Source organism: Phyllobates terribilis, unplaced genomic scaffold (genome assembly GCF_046119375.1).
Source record: "Phyllobates terribilis strain yellow unplaced genomic scaffold, ASM4611937v1 Scaffold_4__5_contigs__length_816908805, whole genome shotgun sequence".
Lineage (NCBI taxonomy): Eukaryota > Metazoa > Chordata > Amphibia > Anura > Dendrobatidae > Phyllobates > Phyllobates terribilis.
In genome coordinates, this window is record NW_027362764.1 from 254874817 (window position 1) to 254901621 (window position 26805).

General features: G+C 39.3%; 1 protein-coding gene and 1 long non-coding RNA gene across 7 annotated transcripts in view; one reads left to right on the top strand and one right to left on the bottom strand.

Annotated features, from left to right (window-relative positions):
• The window catches only part of GLI3 (GLI family zinc finger 3), a 289124-nt gene that overhangs the window by 180034 nt on the left and 82285 nt on the right, over positions 1 to 26805 (top strand). For all 6 annotated transcript variants that reach the window (XM_073678216.1, XM_073678219.1, XM_073678220.1 and 3 more), the window contains 3 exons: positions 3896 to 4101; positions 7827 to 7979; positions 17146 to 17347. In XM_073678216.1, coding sequence (XP_073534317.1) covers positions 3896 to 4101; positions 7827 to 7979; positions 17146 to 17347 — 561 coding nt within the window. The remainder of the gene's footprint in view (positions 1 to 3895; positions 4102 to 7826; positions 7980 to 17145; positions 17348 to 26805) is intronic.
• Positions 122 to 20136, bottom strand: LOC141265304 (uncharacterized). Its single transcript, XR_012320074.1, has 3 exons — positions 20013 to 20136; positions 6847 to 7026; positions 122 to 1748 (listed from the first exon to the last, which is right to left on the bottom strand). It is a non-coding gene; the product is annotated as an uncharacterized lncRNA (long non-coding RNA).

Consider the following 26805-nt stretch of genomic DNA (forward strand, 5'->3'; position numbering starts at 1 on the left):
GAAATCATGTTTTTTTTTTCCAAAGTTGGTCATCTCTCATCACACAGATAATCTCTCGTCACACATCCTAGAATATGATCAGTGATCAGCCGGAAGCAAAGGTTAAAGAAGGGCAGATCTGTTGGTGTTTTTTCTTTTTTTATTTAGGAGGACGAGGAGGGCAACATTTCCATGACAACAACCACTACAGTGGGCATCCACATATCTGAATTATCACAAGATGCAGTTAAAAGGAAAAGGGACAGTTTGGGGTAGAGATTTTTTTTAACCAAATTTACATGTTAGTATGTCCCCTCCAGTAGACAGAACGGAGGAGCTTGTTACTTTACACAATGTAGTTTCTTTCCTTTTCAATTCTGAGAGACCATATTACCAAAACTTTATCAATGGAGGTTTGAAACGGAGGATAAGTGGGGGGGAGAAGGAGGTCTAAGGATGAACAGTAGTGTCTGCCCATGTGTGTTAGATGCATATTATCACTTTTACTAACAGACAAATCATCCTGTATATGGTATAACTGGTTCACAAATAAAAGGACCAGAGATTACAATCTAACATTTTCTGTAATTATTTTCACAGCATTTTTATTTGTATAGCGATGCAGTCTTTGATGCTTCTGCCCACTCCTTTGTACGTTGATCTTTCATGTTTGACTATTTGCCCTCAACTGTTGGCCTTTAAGAAAATCTCGTGAGAGGACTTTAATTCCTAAGGGCAAAGAAATATGAAGGAGAATAGTTTCTATTATAGTGTCTTATAATATACATGACACAGTAGCATCATTTCCATGCAACACAGCACTAACCAAACAGTGAGCTGGTATTCCAGTCTAGAGTTTTATTCTGTAGTCTAATGTGAAGGAACTTAGGGCTGTTTTCTTCAAGTCTGATGGACTTTTCAGGACATTGCGTAAGGTGTCATCAATCTCATGACAAAATTCATAAGCCAATGGTGCAGAATGATTGGCACTCACTACACAGCGTTTTATTACTGGACCTCAAGAACTAAACAATTTTTGGAAATAGTGGTGCTCTGCAAAGTATTCTGTATTCTGGAGCCTCAGGGACCTCGTGTGCTGCTCTACTGGATGCTGTATGTAGGAGATACTTTCCCCAAGGTGCAATGCATTTGCTGAACTGTAGCATAGTAACAAAATGATAACGGCTGGACCATACCAAAACAAATTTCTGTTGTATACCTCTAAATGGTCTTAGGTTCAATAAAGTCTTCGAACAATAATATTGGTCTAAACAGGAAGGATAATTTTCATAGAAAACTGGATTTGTCCTCTTAGCCTACTCATGCCGTTTTTGGGAGGGTTTTACTGTTTTTTCACAGATGAAGAATAGAAAGTGCTGAACCTTTTCTTATGTCTGTATATTTTAGTGTGCAACGATTTTAATTTCTGCTGAGAATAAGACAAAGTTTTCCAAGTTCCAGATGCTGTAGATAGGAGAGGAATGAGGGAGACAAGACAAGTATCACATCCACCATAGTTAGTTTCATTGGCTCTGGAGCTCTCCCGGGAATTGCTTTGATCAGTGATTAAGATATCTTTCTGTCTAGCCTGGAAGACATGGCAGAACTGCCTCTAACATTAGATTACAGTCTGCTTTGGTGACATCTGCCAATAGCAGCTCTCACCATTATCACAACACATCTTCTTCTGTATTCAGGAGCCCTCTGTCTTCTCGCTACATGTTGCTTAATTAGACTCTCTGTCTTTTGTCTTCTTCAAGAGTTTTTCTCTGTTTTGGTAAAGTGATAAAATAATATTAATAATGTACGTAATAGACACCGCCATTAACAAAATACTGTATGTTTCCATCATTTTTAGCATTTATAGGTGACCCTCCGAAAACATTTTTATGGATAGATAGTGTGATGAAAGCCGGCCGGTGGGTGCAGCTCTCTGGCGCCCCCTTACCTCTCAGGTCAGTCAAGGTACTGCACCTAGAGAAAGTAGTGCCAGGAAGCTGCAACCAGCGCAGGGAACACGGTAGTGTGTTATCCCTTCAACGTCACTAAACCGTAACGTCACTACACAGCACAACTCGCTAGCGCCCTCTTAGCCTCAGGTCAGTCAAGGAACTGCACCTAGGATAAGCGGTCGCCAGGGAGACTGTCCTGTAACCTACTGGGTATCGGGGCCCTCTGTAGTGAGGGCGGTATATATATCTTCCTTGGCCGCGCCAGGAATATATATATCTGAACCTCCGACCGTCACTACCAGCCTTCCCCAATCCCCAGTTGGTATGCTGCCACCAGTCCCTATTTTAGATATACGCCCAGTCCGTGAATGGGCCTATATCGGGTCAGGAACCAACCCTGGGTAGCGTTTTTGGCTTGAGCCGAGCTCACACGGACGTGCGTTCGTTATGCAGAATAAAAGGCAGGCCCACAATTACTTGAGGTAATTGATTATAATAATACACTAGATACACGATATACAACTAAATATACACAGGTATAAGGTCAGGCTAAACTATACAACAATGGAATACAACACACAGAATCACCACAGCATATCAGTTACCGGTTTCTTGATTTTCTTGTGACGCAGGGAGAGGATTCTGCGGTCGCAGGCACGGTTCTTTGTTACAGGCTGAGGCCTACCACCGCATGGTCAAACTGCTCCTCCCCTTGGTGGCCTCAGCTGGTGCTCAGATGTTCAGCACACCACTCTTGGGTCAAGACTGACTTGTCTCTTGTCTGTCCTGCTATCTTACCTGCCCCGTCCTGCCCACTGCTGGTGAGGTCAGCTGGCTCAGTCTCCACCCTCAGGTCTAACTTCGATCAGAAGCCCAAATTCTATGGAACCCAATAACTTCTTCTGGGATGGTCTCATGATACCCCCAGGGGTTCCCATGGATTCGGGCCGCCGTAACCGACCTTTTGATATCAATTATGATACCATACGGTCCTCAGGAATGGCTCCGCGCTATATCTTGGCTTCCAGAGCACGTACAAACGTCTACCGCGGAGGCTTGTGTGCGCAATGGCTCCGGGACGCCGTGATATTTTTTTATTGGCCCATCCCACGCAACATGCGTGTACTATTCATGTTTCTATATCTTATGCCTCCATGCTTGTGACAGACAAAGAAACTAGTCCTATGGGACAAATGGTCAGGTACAGATAGACGAAGCACCCCCCCCTGCTGGCTGTGTTTCCTCTCGAAGTCTTTGAAGCTCCTAGCATTCAAGTGTTAAGTAGGCTTCTTATCTTACAGGAGCCTGGATGGGGGGAAACTATCTAGTTGACGTTTTAACAGAAGGTCCCAAGGGTGGGGGCTGCTGAAGTGTGGCCATCCCTGGATATGATTTATCATTACCAAGATGGCGGCTACAGGTTCATCACAGATAGATTGATAAAAAGTCAGTAAATGGAAATGGAGTGGAAATGAGGAACAGTATATTTTTTTTCTGCAAACAGCACCACTCTTGTTTGTGGGCTGTGTTTGGTATTGCAGCTCGGCATCTCACCCTTGAATGAACAAGAACAGCACTGTTTCTAGAAGAAAAAAAACAGACCTGTTTTCTAATCATGTACAACCTTGGTTAGGGCATGGAATTACTATAAAGTCAAGTGTGTTTGATGTGAGTTAATAAGTTGATATAGAAATAGCTGCTTTTCTTGAACATTGACAATGTGGACCACGTTTCCTAGATCCCTTGCTTCTGCCAAGTTAGTGTAGCACTGGGTAATGCCCGTTCTAAAGAAGAAAGTAAAACGCGTGGACTGGGTCATGGTTGTTGTCAGACAATTTATGGTCTTAGCTACTATACATTACGCCAATGTCTGGATTACAAATATAGACCTTGCTTTAATATCAAATATGAGTCCATTGGTTCACAAGTGAAGTTTTCATACTACCCATTTTGTTCTTTTCCAGGCCTTCTGCATTAGCAAGCAGCCCAACATATCCAGATCTTCCATTCATACGGATATCACCACACAGGAACCCTGCAACCGCTTCAGACTCCCCTTTTAGCCCTCCTCATCCGTACATCAACCCCTACATGGACTATATCAGATCTTTGCACAGTAGCCCCTCACTTTCCATGATATCGGCAGCTCGGGGGCTCAGCCCCACTGATGGTGAGTATGTATGGCAACTAAATGGAAATATCCATACGGGTAGTGGTATAATGTGTGTGGTCATTGCTGCTGCTTTGTCTACCCTACTTTACCAGATGGCTTTGGGTAATAAAATAAAATCATCTCTCTTCCTATCACTTTCCTTTTCCAAGTTTCATACAGTAAAATGATATGTAATTTACTCCTCACAAGCCTTCAGCAAAGGACCAAACCTGAACTAGAGAACCTTGGATTTTAGCTTTTGCTAACTTAATCATAGTCACTGTCAGTCTGATCAGATTGTAATCCTAGCTGAATGTTAAGATTTCACATTGGAACCGCTTGGATTTTAGATGACTATCAAATGCATAGACTCAGTCTCAGTGCCAGGTATGATAGGTATGATCAACATTGTGTAAAATGAGTCACTATTAAACGCAAATCCATTCCTGTTCAGCATGTGAAAGGCATCCCCAGCCGTTACTGAGCTGACTGCAGGACAGCAAAGGACATGTCTTATCTATTAGACACCTTAATAAATTATAGAAGATAAGGCGGGATGGTAGGAAATTGCTAACATTTCCTCTTTCACTAAACATCTTGCTTTCTGTCCTCTCGCACCAAATGCTGCTGTTGACGAGAGCCTGAAGTGCAAGAAATCTTCTTTTCTGCCTAAATGTGTTTATAGGATCAGTAATTCTGGAATATAACTATATATTCGTTTTTTTCATCATCTTTGAAGGCTGCATTAACATATTAAAGAGGACATGTCACAGGTCAATTTTTTATCTTAATTTATTTCCACTGCTTTTCTGAATTTTCCGTTTTTTTGTTTTCTGAAATTCAAAATATGGCTCCAGAGATGTGGGCTTTTTTATTTAGTGCTAATTTTTATAGTCTTTTCAAGGGGGTGTTGCTCATAGGGTAATAATTCAGAGCAGCCTAAAGACTCGCCCCCAGGGAATCCTGTGTTACACCCTTTTTGGTAAGGACCATACAAATTAACGCTAAATAAAAAGACCTATACCTTTAAGTGTATAGAAGAGTTAAAAAAAGCAGAATACTCAAGGGAGCAATGGGAATAAAATAAGGGCAAAATCTGGACACTTTTGACCCGATGACAGGTCCTCTTTAAAGAAAGATCAAGTGAAGGACAGCAAGACATATACACTTCTAACAAAGTTGACAGATTTTCAGCCAGTTAAATCAGATCGCCCAAATGTAACATGTATGATGAAATAAAAAATTAATAAGCTGGCATCTATATATTCCCCAATGATTAAATATTATATGTTATAGATCGTACAAAGGTGTACAAAATTTACTTGGAAGAATAGAGAGCCTTCAGGAAGAGGATTGCACAGACTAGGTCCACGTCTTTGCTATAAGGAGTGTAACAGTAGGTCTGTGGAGTTTTCAACCTCTAAATGTAACCAGCCATTCTAAATGTAATGCTTCCCATTCACTGACAGCAAGTAGAGCTCTTAATAAAGTTAGTAATTGAAAGCTCAAGGATGTGAGAAAATGGTATTTTTATTCTACTAAGATTAAGTGGTGAGGATGATGCCATGATGGCAAATATGCTTTGCATATTAGCTTTCTTTCAAAAACAGGAAAATATGTCTCTATATGTAGCTGTAAGTCAATGACCGACCCATTTAAAACCCCAGAGGTATCAGCCAAACTAGAATGGGACCCTTATGTAGACAACTGATGCAGTTCTTGGATGATATTGATTCCTCTAGTGGCAATGCAGCCTGGTTTAGGGAGTATTATAGGCAATGCTTCTTGGGGGAAAAATTGCTAATTAGTTTTCCTCCATAATTAAGAAAATGATTTTTCTATTGCCACCAAGTGGCTGCCCTTTAAATCAATGTCTGACCCATTAAAGAGCCTTGAAACTTAACTAAATATATCAGTCAAACCAGAGTGACACCATTCTGTGAACCTCTGTTTCAGAGCGTTTGCTCCTCATCAGTAGAAAGTAGGATACTTGTTAGCTGAGTAAGATGTGTTTGATGCATCTCTTTCTTCTTATAGAAATCAAGTCTCATTTAGTGAGTCTTAAAGGTTCTGTTTATTTAGAAAAAGTATGCAAGTTAACTCTCTTCCAGAAGGAAGAAAACTGTGTCTCTAGTGCCACCTGCATACACTCTTCAAAAAGTTAAGTGAACACTTAAATCACACGTTGGATCTTGATGAACAAAAGATTTACAATTTTGTCCTCAACTAATTTACACAATCTAAATTGTGTAATTAGTTGAGGACAATATGATACCGGCCAAAGGACACCAGAATCATCGACCAATTGAGGGCTGGATTCCAAATCATCCCTAAAATCAAAGTAAAAACTTGACATCAAAGGTGGATACAATGTGCAAGAATTTCATAACTTAAACTCATAATGTGACTCAATAGTGTTTACGGCCCCAACGTGCCTGTTTGCTCTCCCAACAATATTTAGGCATACTCCCGATTAAATGGCAGATGGTGTCCTGGAGATCTCCTTTCACACCCTGGATCAGGGCATCAGTGAGCTCCTAAATAATCTGTGGCACTACTTGACAGGTTCTGATGTACTAATACATAATGTCTTAGAGATTTTCCATTAGATTCAGCTCTGAAGAATGTGAGGACCAGTCAATGGCATCAATACCTTCATCATCTAGTAACTGCCTACACACTCTGGTCACTTGAAGCTGGGCACCTCCTGCACTAGGAGGAATCCAGGGCCCATTGCACCTGCTTAAGGTCTGAGAATTTCACCTTGTACAACAGCAGTCAGGTTATCGTTGTCTGTGCCACAACCCAAAAATATTCCTCCCTTGACCGTCATTGACTCACTGCCAAATCAGTCATGCTGGAGAATGTTGCAGGTAGCATAATGTTCACCATGGTATCTTCTTTCACACCTGTCACATGCGCTCAGCGTGAATTTTTTCTCATCTGTGAAGAAAACGGGGAACAATAGTGAACCTGCCAATTCTAGTGTTTTCTGGCACATGTCAATTCAGTTGCATGCAGATGGGCTGTGAAGAGTCTGATACCATGAACATCTGGCCCATTGTCCATTTGGCCCTTATACAGTTGCTCTCATGCCACCTCAAAGAGTCTGTTTCTAACAGCTTGGTCAGAAGCTTACAACGCAGGTAGCTTGCTGGAGACCATTTTTTAGTGCTCTGGCAGTGCTCTTCTGTTCGTCCTCGGACAAAGGAATAAATACTGACCCTGTCCTGCTCTTTTCATGTAACAACCCGGCTACTGGTTACTTGTCCATGTTTTTGAGACTGCGCTGGGAGACACAGAAAACTTTCTTGAGCTGCACTACCTGTTCAACCTGGATGGGCTGCAGGTTACACTTCATTCTACCATTTGTAAACTACCAAAAGGAAAAACTTTGGAAGAATCAGTCTGGAAGAACAAGAAGAGAGTGGTAGTCTGTGGCCACCACCAAAACCAGCAAAACTTCCCTGTTTACGTGTTTTCATGCTGTTGCCTCTCCACTGCATCTGATGTCACTTTCATTAGCACAAAAGCAGGCAAAATTGATTCACGGTCGCTGTTGCTTCCTAACTGGACAGATTGGTATCCCTGAAGTTTAATTGTCTTGGGGTTATATTAACATGTGCTAGTATTAGCCTAATTTTTTTTGAGCTGTCTAGGTATCATGCTTAAAAAACATCTTGATGCTTATGGTGTAGAACATTAAAGCTTGTGGTCCGATACCTGTCAATTGTATCTTGCAGTTCCCCATGCCAGTGTGAGCCCTGCTGAATATTACCAACATATGGCCCTGCTTGCAGGACAGCGTAGTCCATATGCCGACATCATCACTTCCCCAGCAACTCCAGGTGCTGGAGCCGCGGCCCTTCATATGGAGTATCTTCATGCTATGGAAAGTAAGTAATGCAATAGTTTCATCCTTGATTTTTGTTTTTCGCATGCAAAATATTTTAGTCCATAATGTTATGTAAAATATGTAATTTAGTTCCCAGCGTATTGTGGGCACTATTGTGCTTCTGAGGAAGAATATGGTTCGGAAAATGGCATATGAAAATATGGTATTATGTGATCTCAGAAATGTGTCAAGGCCAGACTCAGAATCTGCTTGACATGAATCCCAAAGACGTTAGAGTGCATGACTCTTAGTAGAATATTTTTAATTTAACTTTAATGTTTTTTTTTCTTCTTTTGTGTGGTATTAAAATGGAGATATAAAGTCATCACAAACTTTTTACTATAAAGTTGCCGAGATATTTTCTGGGATTAGGTCCAACAGCAAACAAGTTCTTGAGTAGACCTTGTAAGAGCATCAAAGACAGACTGGAAATTTTCAAAAATGCTTTCTTGTGCTCCTCTTAGTAGACATTTCCAGCTAAGAAATTTATCTTGTAGCACTGGCAAGCACAGGAAAATATTGTGTTCAATCTTAAATTCTTTTGGCTTGAGCAAATAGCAGCCTGGCACGGATTCAGTTACCATATGTACTGCACTAGGAAATATACAAGTGCTTCTCAATAAATTAGAACATCATCAAAAAGTTAATTTATTTCAGTTCTTCAATACAATAAGTGAAACTCGTATATTATATAGAGACATTACAAACAGAATGATCTATTTCAAGTGTTTATTTCTGTTAATGTTCTGTTAAAAAACACTTGAAATAGATCACTCTGTTTGTAATGTCTCTATATAATATACGAGTTTCACTTTTTGTATTGAAGAACAGAAATAAATTAACTTTTTGATGATATTCTAATTTCTTGAGAAGCACCTGTATGTCATGTTTATACTTCCTTTGGTCTATGGAGCAGCAAACATATGGAAATTAGAGCGGCATATAATGATACATGACCAATCCTCAACTTTTTTCTGTTTTATAGATAGGTTTAAAACATAAAAGAATACAGGTTCCATAACATGTCCAGAGAACGAGAGAGCTGAATTCAGCGCTGATTGGGAGATATGAAAGTGTGAAAAATAATTGTGAAAAAACATGAAAGAAACTATTATGATAATATTATTCACATTTATAATAACAATCTTAATTTAACCAAATTGTAATTCATGTTTTATATTCTTGAGCTATGTATAAAGTGTATGATTAACTAAAAGATTTTGTTATATACTATATAAACAGCCAGTAGAATTATATAGAGAGAGAGAGAGAGAGAGAGAGAGAGAGAGAGAGAGAGAGAGAGAGAGAGAGAGACATGTGGTACATGTACCATATGGATTGTTTCATTTCTTTTGCTCCAAATTAGTGCAACGTTCCCTATAAACAGAAGAGTTCATGTATGGCCGCTATTTCCCTTAGTACAACTCTAATGCTTACAGTTAATGGGTCAACTTTCGAGGAAGCTCATTAAAGAAGGGATTATTGAATAAATGTTAGACTAAACTATTCAACAAAGCAGACAAAGAATGCCAGACTGGAGCAGACAGGAATCAAATGTCCAGCCAAAAAGTTTTTTTGCTCTTTCTCTCTCTCTAGTTGAACTAATATTATATTATATGATGACAAAATGTACGTTTTAACAAATGTACATGCTTATTTCTGAAGAGAGTTAGCAATTCTGGAATCCCTACTCATGATTAATGAGATAGTGCAATAGTGGTATCGAGGAACCACTTTGATATTGTAAAGTTTTGATTTCCATGACTTACACATATGCTAATTTAATTTATTTAGTAAAATCCACATATAATAGCAACAATAGAGTAAGGTCAAATAGCCTTGCCTTGTTGTAATCCCAACAAGGACAACATCTACAAGGAATTAATATGTTGTCCATGTTTGCGTGGGTTTCCACCGGGCACTGCGGTTTCCTTCTACACTCTAAAGACTGATAGGGAATTTAGATTCTGAGTCCCAATGAGGACAGTGATGATGATGTCTGTTAAGAGCTGCGGAATATGATGGCGCTACATAAGTAAGCATAAAAATAAAATATAATGTTACAGTTGTGTAACTGGAAGACCACAATGTTCCTGCAGAACTGAAACTTAATATACTGCCATACTGAGCTATTATGAAAAAAATGTTCTCCCCACAAACATTGTTTCTAGAGAAGAATGACTGCATTATCCCATAAATCATTTTCTCTCTGTGCAGTATTTGTCAGAAAATACATTTCAAGCTGATCTAAAGGTGGCTCTATATGTTACATGAACGGTGGTCAAAATGGCCAATTTTCAACAGTACCCATTGACCATTTAAACCACCACTCCAGCGTTTTTTTTATTGCAGCGCTGGAGTGGTGCTACTAATGTAAGGCCCCTGCATTTAGTCTTATACTTACCATCCGCCGTCTTCACCTTTTATACACCCCACTCCCCGGCGGTCTCCAGCAGTTTGTGACCTGCAGGATCGTTCCATTGTTTGCTGGAGTGAGCCCTAATGGTTCTCATAGACTTGCATTGAGAGCTTGTGACCGTTACCTCTGTCTTCCGGTCAGTCAGAAGTTACGGTTTAAAAATGGCAGCCGAGGAGCACCGGGAAAAGCTGAAGACGGCGGGTGGTGAGTATAGTGTTTGTTGCAGGGATTTTACGTTAGTGGCACCACTCCAGCGCTGAAACAAAGAAACGCTGGAGTGGTGCTTTAATATGCTTGGCAGTGTCCTGAATTGCCCTCCATGGTCCATTAGCGGGAGAAAGGAGAATGGGTTAAGTTGCAGCACGTGAACCTTTATTCTCACGAGAGAGTCACTGGAGGAGTCTACCGGCAGCTTATTCCACACTTTGTAGAGAACACTACGTACTATTATCATAATAATTGACAAAGCTGACCATACTTTTGTATGCACATATATATTTTTTCTGGTTAGCCAATAAAGGTATCACTCCGAGAATACTTTTGTAATTTTTGGGCATAAAAGTATTTACATTGTATGCACTTAAAAAAGGGGGCAGTTCATAGTTACTGGTACCATTTTTATATTTATTTAGCTGGATGATCTGAAAGGTAGAAAAATCTAAATGTAAAAGAATAAGAAAAATAAATCTATACAAACTTGTTTCCCATAACGTTTTCACTGCTTGAATTTTGCAAAGTATTGAATTGGTAGAAGGAAAGTAGTATGAATGAATGTGCCCTGTACACTACAGTACTAAAAAGTCATTAAATTCAGTGCTTTCCATTTTAACGATGCTGCTTAGTGACTCTCTTTTGTGACTTATTAATATTTCTTTTTTTAATTTGTTATCTTTTTGCCAGGATTGTATTGTGTAACTGTACTGCACTCAATCTCCACTAATGCTAATTACTTGCCGGAACTGTGCTAATGACTAGAAAGACAAATTAAGTTGAAACGCTAAGAAAAACAAAGGCGGTTGACACAGTCTCCTTTTCTTTACATGACGGGAATGTGTGTAGTCAGGTAATGGATGATGGGTGTTTTTATTTAGACAAAGGCTAGTGGGAAAACCAATTAAAATAATTTCCCTGGTCTGTAAATTAATTGTCATTAAGGTGGGCTTTGAATGTCCTATCATTTATCACTTGAGGAAATGAAACCTTTTCCAGTCAGACTTAAAGATCACAGTTGACCTCAATAATACAGGCGAGTACAAATAATGTGTCTGTATACCTAGTGTTCATGGACAAATAGTACAGAAAAATACCTGTCGCTTTAAAAGAAGAATCTGCAGAATTTATCATTATACTAGAAATACAAACTTTAATAGCACTGCATGATATCAATAAGCTTGACATGCTTTATTTTTCGGACTATAGTATGCACCTTACTATAAGACGCACCCCAGGATTAGAGCGCAGAAGTTAGGAAAAGCATTTTTCCTATTAATTAAACTTCCCTGACGGTGTAAAGAAGTGCAGTGTCAATATCACTAATATTAATGGTAGAATAAGCAGAATTCTACGATGTGTCACTTATCAAGCTGTGTGCTGATGTTGACTTACAGTGAAGGTACTATCACTAGGAGATTGTCATTGCCAGGTCTGATGTGCATGTGACTGCTAGCCTGACTCCACCCCCTCCTGTGATAAGCAGCTCACTGTCTATAGCCAATGTACACAGAGAGCCTGGTGTGGGCGGGGTTAGCTGTGGTGTGGGCGGGGTTAGCTTCCTCAGCTCTGCTGCATTGCTAAATCTAAAAACTCTGGGCTGCACCCAGTAATCTAAGTGATTGGATTCAGGGTGTCTTTGCCTACATCATTCTGCACTCCGAAGAGGCAGCAAAAACCTGCTGACAGATTCTCTTTACGAAGTGCCGCATATATCAAAACCCACACAAAAAAACTTATTCTGAGTAGATAACTTCATATTAGCCTACTGACGCTCACTAAACAGTGTATGACAGCTTTATTAATCCCTTCATGACCTTGCGATTTTCTGTTTTTGCGCTTTTGTTTTTTCCTTCCCTTATTCCAAAAGCCATAACTTTTTTTATTTTTCCATCCCCATAGCCATATCAGGGCTTGTTTTTTGCGGGACATGCTGTACTTTTTAATGGCAGCATTAATTTTATCTTGTGATGCACTGGAAAGCGGGAAAAAAATTCCAAGTGCGTTGAAATTAGTTTTTTTATTTGCTAGTTCACTGTATGGTAAAACTGATCTGTCAGTATCATTCTCCAGGTCAATACGAGTACGCAGATACCAAAAATGTATATATTTTTTTTTTATTTAAGTGGTGAAAGAAAAATGTAGAAATTTGATAGAAAAAGTTTTTTTGCTTATTTCACCATTTTCCAAGACACGTAACGTCTTAATTTTTCTGGTTTTGCGGCTGATTTTAATTTTTGCACCCTGAGCTGACATTTTTATTGATACCATTTTGGGGTAGATACGATGTTTTGATCGTCTCTTATTTCATTTTATTGCAATGTTGCGGAGGCCAAAAAACGTAATTCTGGCGTTTTGATTTTCTTCTCTTTTTGCCATTTACCAATCAGATTAATTTATTTTATATTTTGATCGGACTTTTACGAATGCAGCGATACCAAATATGTGTATTTTTTTATTATCTTTATTGTTAATGGGCAAAAGGGGGGTGAGTTGAACTTTTTTTTTTTTTTTTCATATTTTGAAAAAATTTTTTTTTTTTACTTTGAATTCAAAAGTCCCTTTAGGAGACTTGAAGCTGGGACTGTCCAATGGCCTGTGCTATACATAGCAGGGCTTCAGCTATGTGATTGGAGTTGTGACCGGCCAAATCACACAGTGGTTGCTGTGGGAAGCGGAGGTCACTTTTTTAAAATCTCATGCAAGTCTATGGAAATTCAGAATGAGGCGCTGTAGCCTCTGAGTCCCATAGACTTGTATTCAGAAAAGTGACTTCCGAAACACGCAGTGATCCAAAGTCGGATCCCATTCAGACCAACTGTATAGCATTCAATTTTTATGGATACATTTATGGATACATCGCAATTCTTAAAATAGGAAACTGTATTTGGATGAATGCCATGCAGATGAACAAACTGACATATGGGTGATATACGGATGAAAATCCATTGAATTTTTTAGTGAATTTAGCCTAAAGGGAAAATTTCGCGATTTTTGTATCCACTTCTGTGTCTGTGGCTCAAAAAACATCAACAGCTGAATCTATGATTCCAACCTGGAAGGGCAATTCTGTTTTGTAAAAAAAAAATAAATAATTAATAATTCAATGGTAGAATTACTGAAAACGCAACCGAAGCGTCACGTGATCTGCTTTCTTCTACCTACTGCAGTGGGTCTAACTGGAAAAACATTTAGAGCGGATAATTACCGGTATCTCTGGGCATAAAATAAATCCTCCCGTGTTTGTGTTTATAATGAGAGCCAAAGGCTTTATTTAAACAGCAGATAAATTGTATTCACGGTGGATAACTTATGTTAATCTCCTCCGTAGCAGGAAGATGTTAATAGGGTTACATGCCATGAGTCGATGGAAACTGATGCTGCCCTGTCATGTCATCCTCGCTTTAACAAGACATAGTTACAGCTTGGACACTTGGTTTCGCAAAAACTGAATTCATTTATGTGGACGTGATATGTAGTGGCATTGAGAATTCATGATACTGGACAAATCCAAGGACCATAACACCTAAAACTTTTTTTTTTTTGAGTCAGTAAAAAGGAAAGAAAATTATTGTCTACTAGTTTGGTCTAATTGTAGTCTAAGCTCTTAAAGGGAACCTGTCACGGGTTTTTTCCATGGCCACCACCTTTCATGCCTCTTCTACAACAGTTTATTAAGCCGTACATATATCCACAACCCCCTCTGCAGATCCTATAAAATATCTTTTATAATCCACTCCCATTCGGAGCAGTCTGGATTATGAAAGGTATTTTATGGGATCTGCAGAGCATGTTGTGGACTTATATACGACTTACTAGACTGCTGCAAAAAAAAGGCATTAAAAGTGGTGGCCGTAGTTTATATTGAGAAAATCGGGTGACAAGTTCCCTTTAAAGGGAATCTGTCAGCAGGTTTTTGTTATGTAATCTGAAAGCAGCTGCCCCTGATATAGGAGCAGATGCCCTGATTCCAACGATGTGTCACTTAAACGTGTTGTCCCATGAACAAAGTACATTGGAATTCATAGATCTTGGTATAATAATAATTTCCACAATTGGATGTGTGAAAAAAATGTTCCTGTGCTGAGATAATCTTATAAATGTGCCCCTGCTGTGTACTGTGTAATGGATGTGTCTGACCGTACAGGAACATGGTCTGATCATACCACAGCTCCTGGGCAGGGGGGAAGCAAAAGAGTATACAGACATTACAGCAGAGGATCACAGCTGATTCTTTCTGTGAGGTAAAACATTTCCCTGCCTGTTTAAAAACCATGTTTTATCTCAGAGAAAAAATGTTTTACCTTACAGAAAAGATTACCTCAGCACAGGAACATTTTTTTAACACATCCAATTGTGTAACTTATCATTATTTAACCCCTTTACTACCTTGGATTTTTCCGTGTTTGCGTTTTCATTTCTTTGCTCCCCTTCTTCCCAGAGCCATAACTTTTTTATTTTTCTGTCAATATGGCCATGTGAGGGCTTGTTTAATTGCAGGACAGCACTATTGATTTTACCATGTAGTGTACTGGAAAATGGGAAAAAAATTCCAAGTGTTGTGAAATTGCAAAAAAAGTGCAATTCCACAATTATTATTATTATTATTTTTTTTACCGTGTTCACTATGTGCTAAAACTCACCGCCCATTATTATTCTCCAGGTCATTACGAGTTTGTAGATACCAAACAGGTATAGTTTCTTTGGTGAAAAAAAATTTTGTCCAAAAAAAATGGCGACAATTTCTGAGACCCGTAGCGTCTCCATTTTTCGGGATCTGGGGCTGGGTGAAGGCTTATTTTTTGCGCACTGAGCTGACGTTTTTATTGATACCATGTTCTTATCACCTGTTATTGCATTTCATTGCAATGTTGCGTCGACAAAAAAACGTAATTCTGACGTTTTACCGATTGGATTATTACTTTTTATATTTATATATTGATAGATCGGGCGATTCTGAACGCGGCGATATGAAATATGTGTTTTTTTTTATTTTTAATAATTTTATTTTATATGAGGCAAATGAGGGTGATTTGATTTTTTTTTTTTTTTTTATATTTTTAAAATATTTTTTTTTACTTGTTTCAATAGTCTCCATGGGAGACTAGAAGCTGCGATCATCCGATTTCTTATGTTACACATAGAAGATCGGCAATGACAACCATAGGGGTCTCCTGCAGATGCCGTGTTGTCATGCCAACCCATCGGTACCTCGCGATCATGTGACGGACGCGCCGATGAGTGGTTCTTATGACACGCTTCCGGTGTGGCCATGTTAAATCCTGCTGTCGGAGTTTGAGAGCGGCATTTAACATGTTAACAGCCGCAGGTGGATAACGATCAGATCAGCTGTCATGTGACGGGAAAGATGCGGGCTCAGCTCCGGGGCCCACATCAAAGGGAGGGAGGCGACTTTGGACGTACCTATATGTCCAAGGTCGTAAAGGTGTTAAATATCTTTTGATTAAAATTAACTTTGTGAGACAACGCCTTTATTTGGCTGTGTATTTCTGTTTTAGTAAAATCAGTGTTTTATGAGCAGGAGATTATCACTAGAGGGTTAGGTGTTGCGTGCCTCATGGTCAAACCCCATCCTCACCACTGGCAACTTTCTGTGTACACTGTATATTGACAGAAAGCTGATAACCAGTGGTGTGGGCGGGGTTACACAGGGCTCAACATTCCGAGCTCTGCTAGATGTGCAATAGAGAAAACTGGGATTCTCTTACAACTGCTGCACCCAGTTAACTAAGTGATACAGTGTTGGAATCAGGGTCTCTGTTCCCACTATGCTGCTATCAGATTGCATAGCAAAAGCCTGCTGTGTATATAATTTATATCAAACTACTATACTATTTTTAACATATTTATTGATACTACAATCCTAAAAAAATGTGTTTGCATCATGATGTTAAGGAATATACCTCAATGGGACCCTCACTTTATATTCAGCTCTAATAAAAATAAGTGCGGGTTGTTGGTAGCTCAGACCCGAGCAGCAGCGGCGGCGGCAGCATCTCATCGCTTTTGGTGAATTAATGAATGGAATGTCGTCGCAGCCGTCAGATTCATAAATCACCAGAAATGAGAGGGCTAATACAGAGAAGTCTTATCCTTTTGTTTAGCAATTTATCATGCGCTTGCACATTAATAAACAACGCTCCCTTGAGGGAAGCTTTGGGAAGATACATTTTTCTTCCTAATTTTCCTCAATTGTAGCCAGTAGATCACAGGTGGAAAGTGAAGGCGCTTGTCAAAACTACTCGCTGTTTCGACCCACAAAAGGGTCTGCAGTGTAATAATGCTATCATGTATTTACACATCACCTCTTACATCTAAGCTTTATGGGGAAATAGATCTGTACGACCCAGTTTTTTTTACAGTAACACATTTGGTTCAGTGCTTGAGGCAAAAAGTTTACTAAATTGCTTTGACTATTCGTTATGTGCCGAATGCATCTGGATCCACTCCGACAGACAGAAATAATGTGCAGCCGTATTGAGCCATAGCCAGTGGTAACCTCTACTCTTCCTTTCAGGTGCAAGGTTTCCCAGCCCGAGGCTCGCAGCCCGCCCGAGCAGGAAACGGACGCTGCCAATATCCCCACTCTCTGATCACAGCTTTGACCTTCAGACCATGATCAGAACATCTCCAAACTCTCTAGTTACCATTCTCAACAACTCGCGGAGCAGCTCTTCAGCCAGTGGCTCTTACGGACATTTATCAGCAAGTGCACTAAGGTAACATTTCTCTTTTCAAAGCTTCCTCGCCCTGCTCTTGAATCTTAAAAAGATTAGAAGTAAAAGTTATTATAAATGCCGTATGAACCATATTTGATATAAATAATTTTAGGTGGAGAGCCTTTTAACTGCGACTGTAGGGCTCAAGCTTACAAATAGTGGTACTTACAAAAATCATTTAGTATTAGGTGCAATCCAGTTTTTGAAGATGTACACTTATATAAAAATGCCTTGATAGAAGTTGGAATTTTAGCAATGGTGTACACTTATATAAAAATTCCTTGATAGAAGTTGGAATTTTAGCAGTGGTGTACACTTATATAAAAATGCCTTCATAGAAGTTGGAATTTTAGCAATGGTGCACACTTATAAAAAAATGCCTTGATAGAAGTTGGAATTTTAACAATGGTTTTGGGAGGTTATCAACTCATCGTACTGTACTGTAAAACTATATAGCAGGTTAACACCGGTGTTAAAAAGTGTCTATTTTTACATATTTTTGCAGCTAAGTATTTCGGTTTGTCAATTATACACCTACAAACATAGAGGGTGTTTATGTCAGTTTTCAGGTATATAAAAGTCAGAAATCTTAGCACAACCTTTAGTTGGGAAAAAATGTTGGTACTTTTGCTTATTAACACCACCCTCAAAAGCTTTTTTTTTTAAAGTGGGTAGGGCTGTACTGGAGGAGACATGGCCTATCATGGTTTGATTGACTAACTATAGTTTATACCATAAATTGGTGTAAATCTAAGCGGAAACCTTTTCCAACTCAAAGCTGGTGTAGATATTTGTGTGTGGTGCACAGAGAGCCCAAAGATGCACCAAATTTATTAATAAATTGAGGGTGTCTTACTCCAGTGGGATTTGATAAAATGTACTAGTCTTAACATACATAGTAACATAGTTTTTAAGGTTGAAGGAAGACTAAGACTAAGTCCATCTATTTCAACCCATACCCTAACATGTTGATCCAGAGGAAGGCAAAAAAAAACCCATGTGGCAAACACTAAGCTCCACATTGGGGAAAAAAAATTCCTTCCTGACTCCATACGACAATCAGACTAGTTCCCTGGATCACCGCCCTATCAAGGAATCTAGTATATATAACCTGTAATATTATACTTTTCAAGAAAGGCATCCATGCCCTTCTTAAATTTTAGTAGTGAATCACTCATTACAACATCATGTGGCAGAGAGTTCCATAGTCTCACTGCTCTTACAGTAAAGAATCCGCATCTGTGATTATGATTAAACCTTCTTTCCTCCAGACATAGAAGATGCCCCCTTGTCCCCGTCTCAGGCCTCAGAGTAAAAAGATCAGTAGAAAGGTCTTTGTACTGTCCCCTCATATACTTGTACATAGTAATAAGATCACCCCTAAGCCTTCTTTTTTCCACAGTAAATAACCCCAAGTGTAATAACCTGTCTTGGTATTGCAGCCCCCCCAGTCCTCTTATAACCTTGGTAGCTCTTCTCTGCACCCTCTCTAGTTCAGCTATGTCTTTCTTATACACCGGAGACCAGAACTGTACACAGTATTCTAAGTGTGGTCGCACTAATGACTTGTATAGAGGTAAAATTATGTTCTCCTCATTGTTCCCATTTTATGTAACAACCTTTTGTGTGGAACCTTGTGAAAGCTTTTGAAAAGTCCATATACACAACATCCACTGCATTTCCTTGGTCCAGTCCGGAACTTACATCTTCATAAAAGCTGATCAGATTAGTCTTGATGAATTTTCCCAAAAATCTTTAAATGATCATTTAATCCATTGAAAGAAACACATTTTAAAAAATGAATGTAAGTGTCTTCTATAACCCTACTTTTCCCCAGTTTATTTGCCTGCCCTTAGCTGCATTTATATCGGAATCTTCTGAATTAGAGAACAGATGATGGCAGTGAAATGGCCAGCTCAGCACCGGTGTCTCACTATCAGATAAGTACAATACTCAGAGGAAGAGGCAGGTGTTGACCGTTTAACTGCCATCATCTGTACTCCAGGTGAGTATGTTCTGATATCAATGCAAGGATTTGGAAGGGTCCGACATGCTTTGTTTTTGCAGGGATGAAGACAAATCCTATAATAAAAGTGATTTACAAAGTTCTTGCTGGATAATATTATTTAAAAAAATGAAAGTTTAGTTACTCTTTAAACTTAAATGATTGCAAAATTAAGATTTTTCTGAAATAAAGGTTTAAGGTGGATATGTCACCATAATTTACTGCCTTATTTAAGGTCATGGTCCATTTGTTTTTTTAGCCCAAAAAGCACAAAAATATTGTATAGCAGCTGCAGAATACAGTGGACTCATAGTTATTAGTGTTTATGTAAGGGCACATTTCCATAACAAACAAATATTTGGACTCCTGTATTTCTTCATCATTTGAGTGTGTTGACATAAAAACACAAGTTACATGAGCCCCAAAGTTCACTAAAGAAATCCAGACAATTATGGTACGTTCAGCCCCAGCTGTTTCTGGGTAAATTCCACAGCTGTGACCGGTATCACCATTGCCACAAAGTTTGGTTTTCATTACAGGGTCTGTAATGTTTCGTTTTATTATTATTCTAAGTTAGTTAAGCTAGCTATTCGAGACTCCACATCTTAATAAAATTACAATGCAGTTCATTGACCCACATGAAAAAAAATCTTTCCATACCGGAGCCTAGAATGTTTCAAGCACAAAAGACTTGTCTTTGTCTTGTTCCCTGCATGCAGCGATATTCTTTTCTGTTGCATATTCGTCATGTACATGCAGCTAGTCCTCTACCCCCGGACCTAATAAGGAATAGGGCTATGACTCACTTTACATCACACTGGCAATAAAACTCTATAAAAGGCAAATAGCAGATTGACAGCACTTGAGACTTCCAGGCGGCCCGATCTGCCAAATATAGGAAGAAACTACTGTCTTTGTTGAAATGTACACCAAGAAATAAATGTATTATTTAACTCTGAGTCTGAGGCTGTTGAAGTAGTATTATGGCATCTCTATGGTACATAAAAGGTGTTATTTATGGAAGAAAGCGTTTGTGAGAAGATATGACATTCAGAATGGGCACCATATTTGTCGTAATACTTGGCGAAACGTAATAATTGTAATGCACCAGAATGCTATCACAGCAAAATACATGTGCGTGTCAGTATCTTGGATACTTTTTACACCTATCTCAACCATGGTGTCATCACAAGTAAAATGAAAAAGTTGTGAAAAGAACAATATTAATAAATAACAAGCAGAATTTAAAGTTTGGAAGTCATCCCCTATCTATTAGATAGCGGGTAACTTCCCAATTGATGGGAGTCTGACCGCTGGGACCCCTACCAATGATGAGAATCATGTGTGAAAGAAGCAGTGGTCGATCATGTGGACCCCTGTTCCATTCATTTTTTATGGGACTGACGGTGATAGCTGAACGCTACACTCGGATGGTCTGCGTGATTCACATAAGATTGAATGGAGCGGCAGTGCACATGATCGACCGCTGCTTCATTCACACAGGGCTCTTCAGAGCTCCGGTTCTTGACATCATTGTAGGCCCCAGCAGTCTAACCTAGATCAATCTGGAGGATATCCCCTTTTCCATGAATAGGGGATAACTTCCAAAGTTACAAAATACCCATTTAAGGGCTATATTAGTTGTAATCTGTGCAATTATCAAAAAAGTTTTATTTATATAAATGTTTACATTATTAAGTCAGTTGACTTTAAGTGATCAAAACGTGTTCTATTGCTCATATCAAGGTATAGGACTTCTTCTTATACAATTCTTGCATTTAATCTCTATTGGAAAAAATATATGAACAGGAGCTGGATAATAATTGGTAGAGTGGGAACAGTTTTCCTATGTTTGCAGATATGTTTTAGTGATTGTAGTGCATAGTATAAGAACCCCCATACAGAATAAATAGCTGTTGGCCGACTGTTGTCTCTCTGGACTCTCCCATACACATGAACGCTCGGCTTAGCTGAGCGCTCCTGTGCTGTCTGTGAGAGAGTTGCTGGCTGTGGCTTAGTTCAAGGAGAACAAGAGAATCAGAATTCCAATAATGGACATGCTGGATCCTTCTCTCACTGACAGATGATAATCTGCTGGGGGAGAATCTCACAAAATTAGAATATCATCAAAAAGTTTATTTATTTCAGTTCTTCAATACAAAAAGTGATACTCATATATTATATAGAGTCATTACAAACAGAGTGATCTATTTCAAGTGTTTATTTCTGTTAATTCTGATGATTATGGCTTAGAGCCAATGAAAACACAAAAGTCATTATCTCAGTAAATTAGAATAATTTATAACAACAGCTTGAAAATGTTTTTAAAATCCAAAATGTTGGCCTACTGAAATGTATGTTCAGTAAATGCACTCAATACTTGGTCGGGGCTCCTTTTGCATCAATTACTGCATCAATGCGGCGTGGCATGGAGGCGATCAGCCTGTGGCACTGCTGAGGTGTTATGGAAGCCCAGGTTGCTTTGATAGCAGCCTTCAGCTCGTCTGCATTGTTGGGTCTGGTGTCTCTCATCTTCCTCTTGACAATACCCCATAGAGAATCTTAAGGTCAGATGAGTTTGCTGGCCAATGAAGCACAGTTATACTGTTGTTTTTAAAAAAGGTATTGGTACTTTTGGCAGTGTGGACAGGTGCCAAGTCCTGCTGAAGTATGAAATTTCCATCTCCAAAAAGCTTGTCGGCAGAGGGAAGCATGAAGTGCTCTAAATTTCCTGGTAGACGGCTGCGCTGACTTTATTCTTGATAAAATACAGTGGACCTACACCAGCAGATGACATGGCTCCCCAAATCACTGATTGTGGAAACTTCACACTAGACCTCCAGCAGCTTGGATTGTGGCCTCTCCACTCTTCCTCCAGACTCTGGGACCTTGATTTCCAAATGAAATGCAAAATTTACTTTCATCTGAAAACAACATCTTGGACCACTGAGCAACAGTCCAGGTCTTTTTCTCCTTGGCTCAGATAAGACGCTTCTGGCATTGTCTATTGGTCATGAGTGGCTTGACACAAGGAATGCGACACTTGTAGCCCATGTCATGGATACGTCTGTGTGTGGTTCCTCTTGAAGCAATGACTCCAGCAGCAGTCCACTACTTGTGAATCTCCCCCAAATTTGTGAATGACCTTTTGTTAATAATCCTTTCAAGGCTGCGGTTATCCCAGTTGCTTGTGCACCTTTTTCTACCACACTTTTTCCTTCCACTCAACTGTCCATTAATATGCTTGGATACAGCACTCTGAACAGCCAGCTTCTTTAGCAATGACCTTTTGTGGCTTACCCTCCTTGTGGAGTGTGTCAGTGACTACCTTCTGGACATCTGTCAAGTCAGCAGTCTTCCCCATGATTGTGGAGTCTACTGAAACTGACTAAGGGACCTTTTTAAACGCTTAGAAAGCCTTTGAAGGTGTTTTTTGTTAAGTATTCTAATTTACTGAGATAATGACTTTTGTGTTTTCATTGGCTGTAAGCCATAATCATCAACATTAACAGAAATAAACGCTTGAAATAGATCGCTCTGATTGTAATGACTCTATATAATATATGAGTTTCACTTTTAGTATTGAAGAACTGAAATAAATTAACTTTTTGATGATATTTTAATTTAGGGAGATGCACCTGTATTAGAATGTTGACCGTACTCAACAATATTAGTGTGTTCGGTCCCCGTTAGTATAATGTGTATGGAGCCTGAAGGGCCAGTTTAGCACAGTTGACTGTAGCCATTAAATGACTACTAATCTGCTAGATGAACCAATTGGTGGTCATTTACTGGCGTGCGTACGCTTACACAGGCTCCCAGAATTGCATACGCACAGAATGATCATTAATACAGTAGGATCGTTCTGTTTGTATAGAATATTATCTTTACCGGTAGTACACCTCTTATTTACGTAGAACAGTGTGCTGCTGACAATGATTTTAATGCTGGTGAACATTCTAATCATCTGAAGAACGAGCATTTTGCTTCTTCGTTGGGTGATTGGTGGGATGTTTTCAGAAGCTGATAATTGGTGAACGAATAATCTAACAAACGTTTGTTCATCTAAATGAAGGAAACCTGCCAACCAATTCAATTTGCCAGAACCACGGGCAGCATGAATCGTACACTAGCTGACTATGCGTCTTGGATGACTAGTCCATGGTCAATCCCTGGTGGCTTCTGCCTGTCCCACTCCTCACTCCCCTAGGTTGACAGGTCTCTCTGTATACTCACACATAGGGAGAGACCTGTCAGTCTATGGGAGCAGAGCGTTGAGAAGCACCCACCTCGGATTAGTCGTCTTAGACACATTGTCTCTGGCCAGCTATTCAGAGTATGTTTTCTTTGATGCGCTAAAAAACTAAAAAATGTAAGACTAAAACATATTCAGCTGCAATAATGCACCCGTTGTTCTTTTTAAAGGACACTGAGCCCAATGTTTATTGTATCAGTTTTTCATATCACTCCATTACATCTCTTATTCTGTGGACTTGCAGAAAACTTTACAACAGCTAATATATATGCAACTTACATACTGTATATATTTCACATATAATAACTACCTATTTGTATAAGTTGCTTGATCAGAGCTGAGGTTGATTCAGGTTTATATTGTTTCTGATACGGTCAGATTTAGATTAAGATATATGGGATTGTTATAATGTCATCAGAATACATCACACAACAGAAAATACAAATCAGAATTTCAGCATTATAAAAAGCAATGTCAGGTTTCTATGAACTTTACTGGTGCTTTCCTTTCGCTTTAGTGATATATACTAGTCTCTGTCCATTTATATTGTAACTTGGAATAACAGAATTTTAATTTCAATATAAATGTGTAACAAAGGGTTAATAGCCGCCGACTACGACATAGCAGAGTGTGAATTGTGTACATTTTGTATAGAATTAGATTGAGATGATGAATTCTCCGGATCTGTAGCTGTCAGTAAGAGGGGAATGAGCTGCCGCCATTGTCTGCACAGAAGCTTGCTAAGTCTTACCTCTTTCTCATGTTTCTTCTCTTTCTCCCATATAAGTATTTGCCTTTCCTTAATGAAACTAAAGACTAACAAAAGCAGCTATCCAATGTTCTTCTGCTAACATTTTTGGTTAGGTTTAGAAATCTCTATTTCAGCCATTAAAACACGTCAGCGCTGCCAACATCATTCTATGAGGCATATACTAAAAAACAAGCTTAGTCTTATTCATAGTCAGAATCATTTTTGGATAGTTATTGCAGTAATTCAGGGTGCATTATCCTGCCAAAAGAGGGTATGCCCATTAGGGAATACCATACATGTATAGGTAGGTAGTATGTGTTAGGGCTCGCTTACACGAGCGCATAACACGGCCGAGTGCTCTATGATGTTTTATCGGATAGCACTCGGACCAATGTTATACTATGGGGCATGCTGCTAGTGCATCTGATAATCGTATCGCACTCACCCATACAAGTCTATAAGTGCGTGTGAAACAGTGGACAGCACTCGGATATCATCTGAGTGCAGTCCGATTACCGCGAACACAGACTATGGAGAAGATGGAGATATTAAGTTCTACTTCTTCTCCGCACCTGTGCTCATGTGAGAGAAATGGATCACACTAAGGTGGCACTCTGATCAATCTCTGACTCAGTTTGATCTGAGTGACTTTAACACAATCGACCAATTCGATGAGAGAATCGACGGCTGTGTGACCCCAGCCTTAAAGTAAAATCCACAAGAATTTCAGGACTCGAGATTTTACAGCAGAAAATTGCTGAAACTATCACAATACCTCCGCTGACTTGTGCATTCGGGTGCCATCATTTCCCCAATTAAAACATGCAAGCCCGACTGTCCATATGATGTTCAATAAAAAATGACCCCTCATACCAAGTTGCTCCAAGAATGATATATATGCACCAATTGTAGGTGCTTTCTGCAATAGACAAACCCCTGCATCTCCTGTCTATATATCTGCCTTCAGCTGCTTTGTTATCACAACATACACATTAGGAGTACAGATGATGGCAGTGATGGGTCAGCACTAGTGATGAGCGAGCATGCTCGTTACTTGAGATTTACAAGCATGCTCGGGTGTTTTTTGAGTATCTTCAGCGTGCTCGGGTGTTATGTTTGAGTCATGCGTGCGCATGATTTGGGATTATTTGACAGCTTTAATACTTGTGAGGAATGCCTGTTTCTTAGGCATTCCTCACATGTATTAAAGCTGTCAAACAGTCGCAAATCATGAGCATGGAGTAACGAAACATAACACCCGAGCACGCTGAAGATGCTCAGCGAGCACCCAAGCATGCTCGCCGAAAGGGTTAACAGAACATACTCGCTCATCACTAGTCAGCACCTGTCTCCTCCTCTGAGTACTGTGCTTATCAGAACAATCTCCTGCAGCAGTTTATCACCCAAGTTAGTGAAACACAGCTGCTGATCCTTCCACTGCCATCATCTGTACTCTAAATGAATGCGATCTGATATCAATGCAGCTAAAGGCAATCTGGGGACAATCAGGGGTTTTGGAAGCCACTTTTGTGCCATTTTTTCTTACAGATTTGAAGACAAATCCCCTAATAAATTGATTTGTAATGTTTTATAATATGTCATACTGGACACAATTATTAAAAAGTAATAAGTTATAAGAGCTGTAAGTTTTATATAGCTTTTACACCTACTCAGAAGCATGTTAGTGCTCCTGGTGTCAGTGGCTGGATAGATAATGACTGTACATGAATTCTCAGCACAGGACTGATTACCTACAGAATACAGAGCTGAAGGTTATTGGGGAAACAATGTAACTGATAGCATTCAAGTCCACCCAAAATGGCAATGAATTGTTGCATCAGCTGGGTTATTTATGGTAAATTGGGAAAGTGAAATATTCTGGATATAAATACTAAGCTGTACTGTTTCAGTGAAGGACTCAGTATTTTTCGGCTTACATTCGTTCTCTATCAATGCAGAATGATCTTCTAAATCCACACATGACATTGTTTTCCTGCGTTTTAATGAACAGAACAGGGTAGTTACACTTTGTAATATATGTTCACTGAAAGGAAGAGGGAGCATTAAATCATTGTGCCGTGTGATGAATGGTTTGTACTGTACATTGAAGAATAAATTGAACAAACTGGCAGAGAAGTCAGTGAACATGAAATCAGCTATTAGAAGGGAGCTTGTGAACAAATTCTGAAGCTGATATGCATCTTTTGATTAATGCCCTATCAATCATCCATAGTGGTTACCTTAGCAAAGTCAGCCTGTAATCATTCATAGTTCCTTTCAGGAACACTGGCAGGGACTATGGGCTTGTAATAACTGAACATTATTACTGATTTCCTTCTGACTCTTGCAGAGAACAATTACCGTGTTCCCCATGTTTGGGCTTTGCATTATGAAGGGAAAAAAAAAAGTAGCGCAGAATAAAATGAAAAGAGTTCTCTCCGAATCCT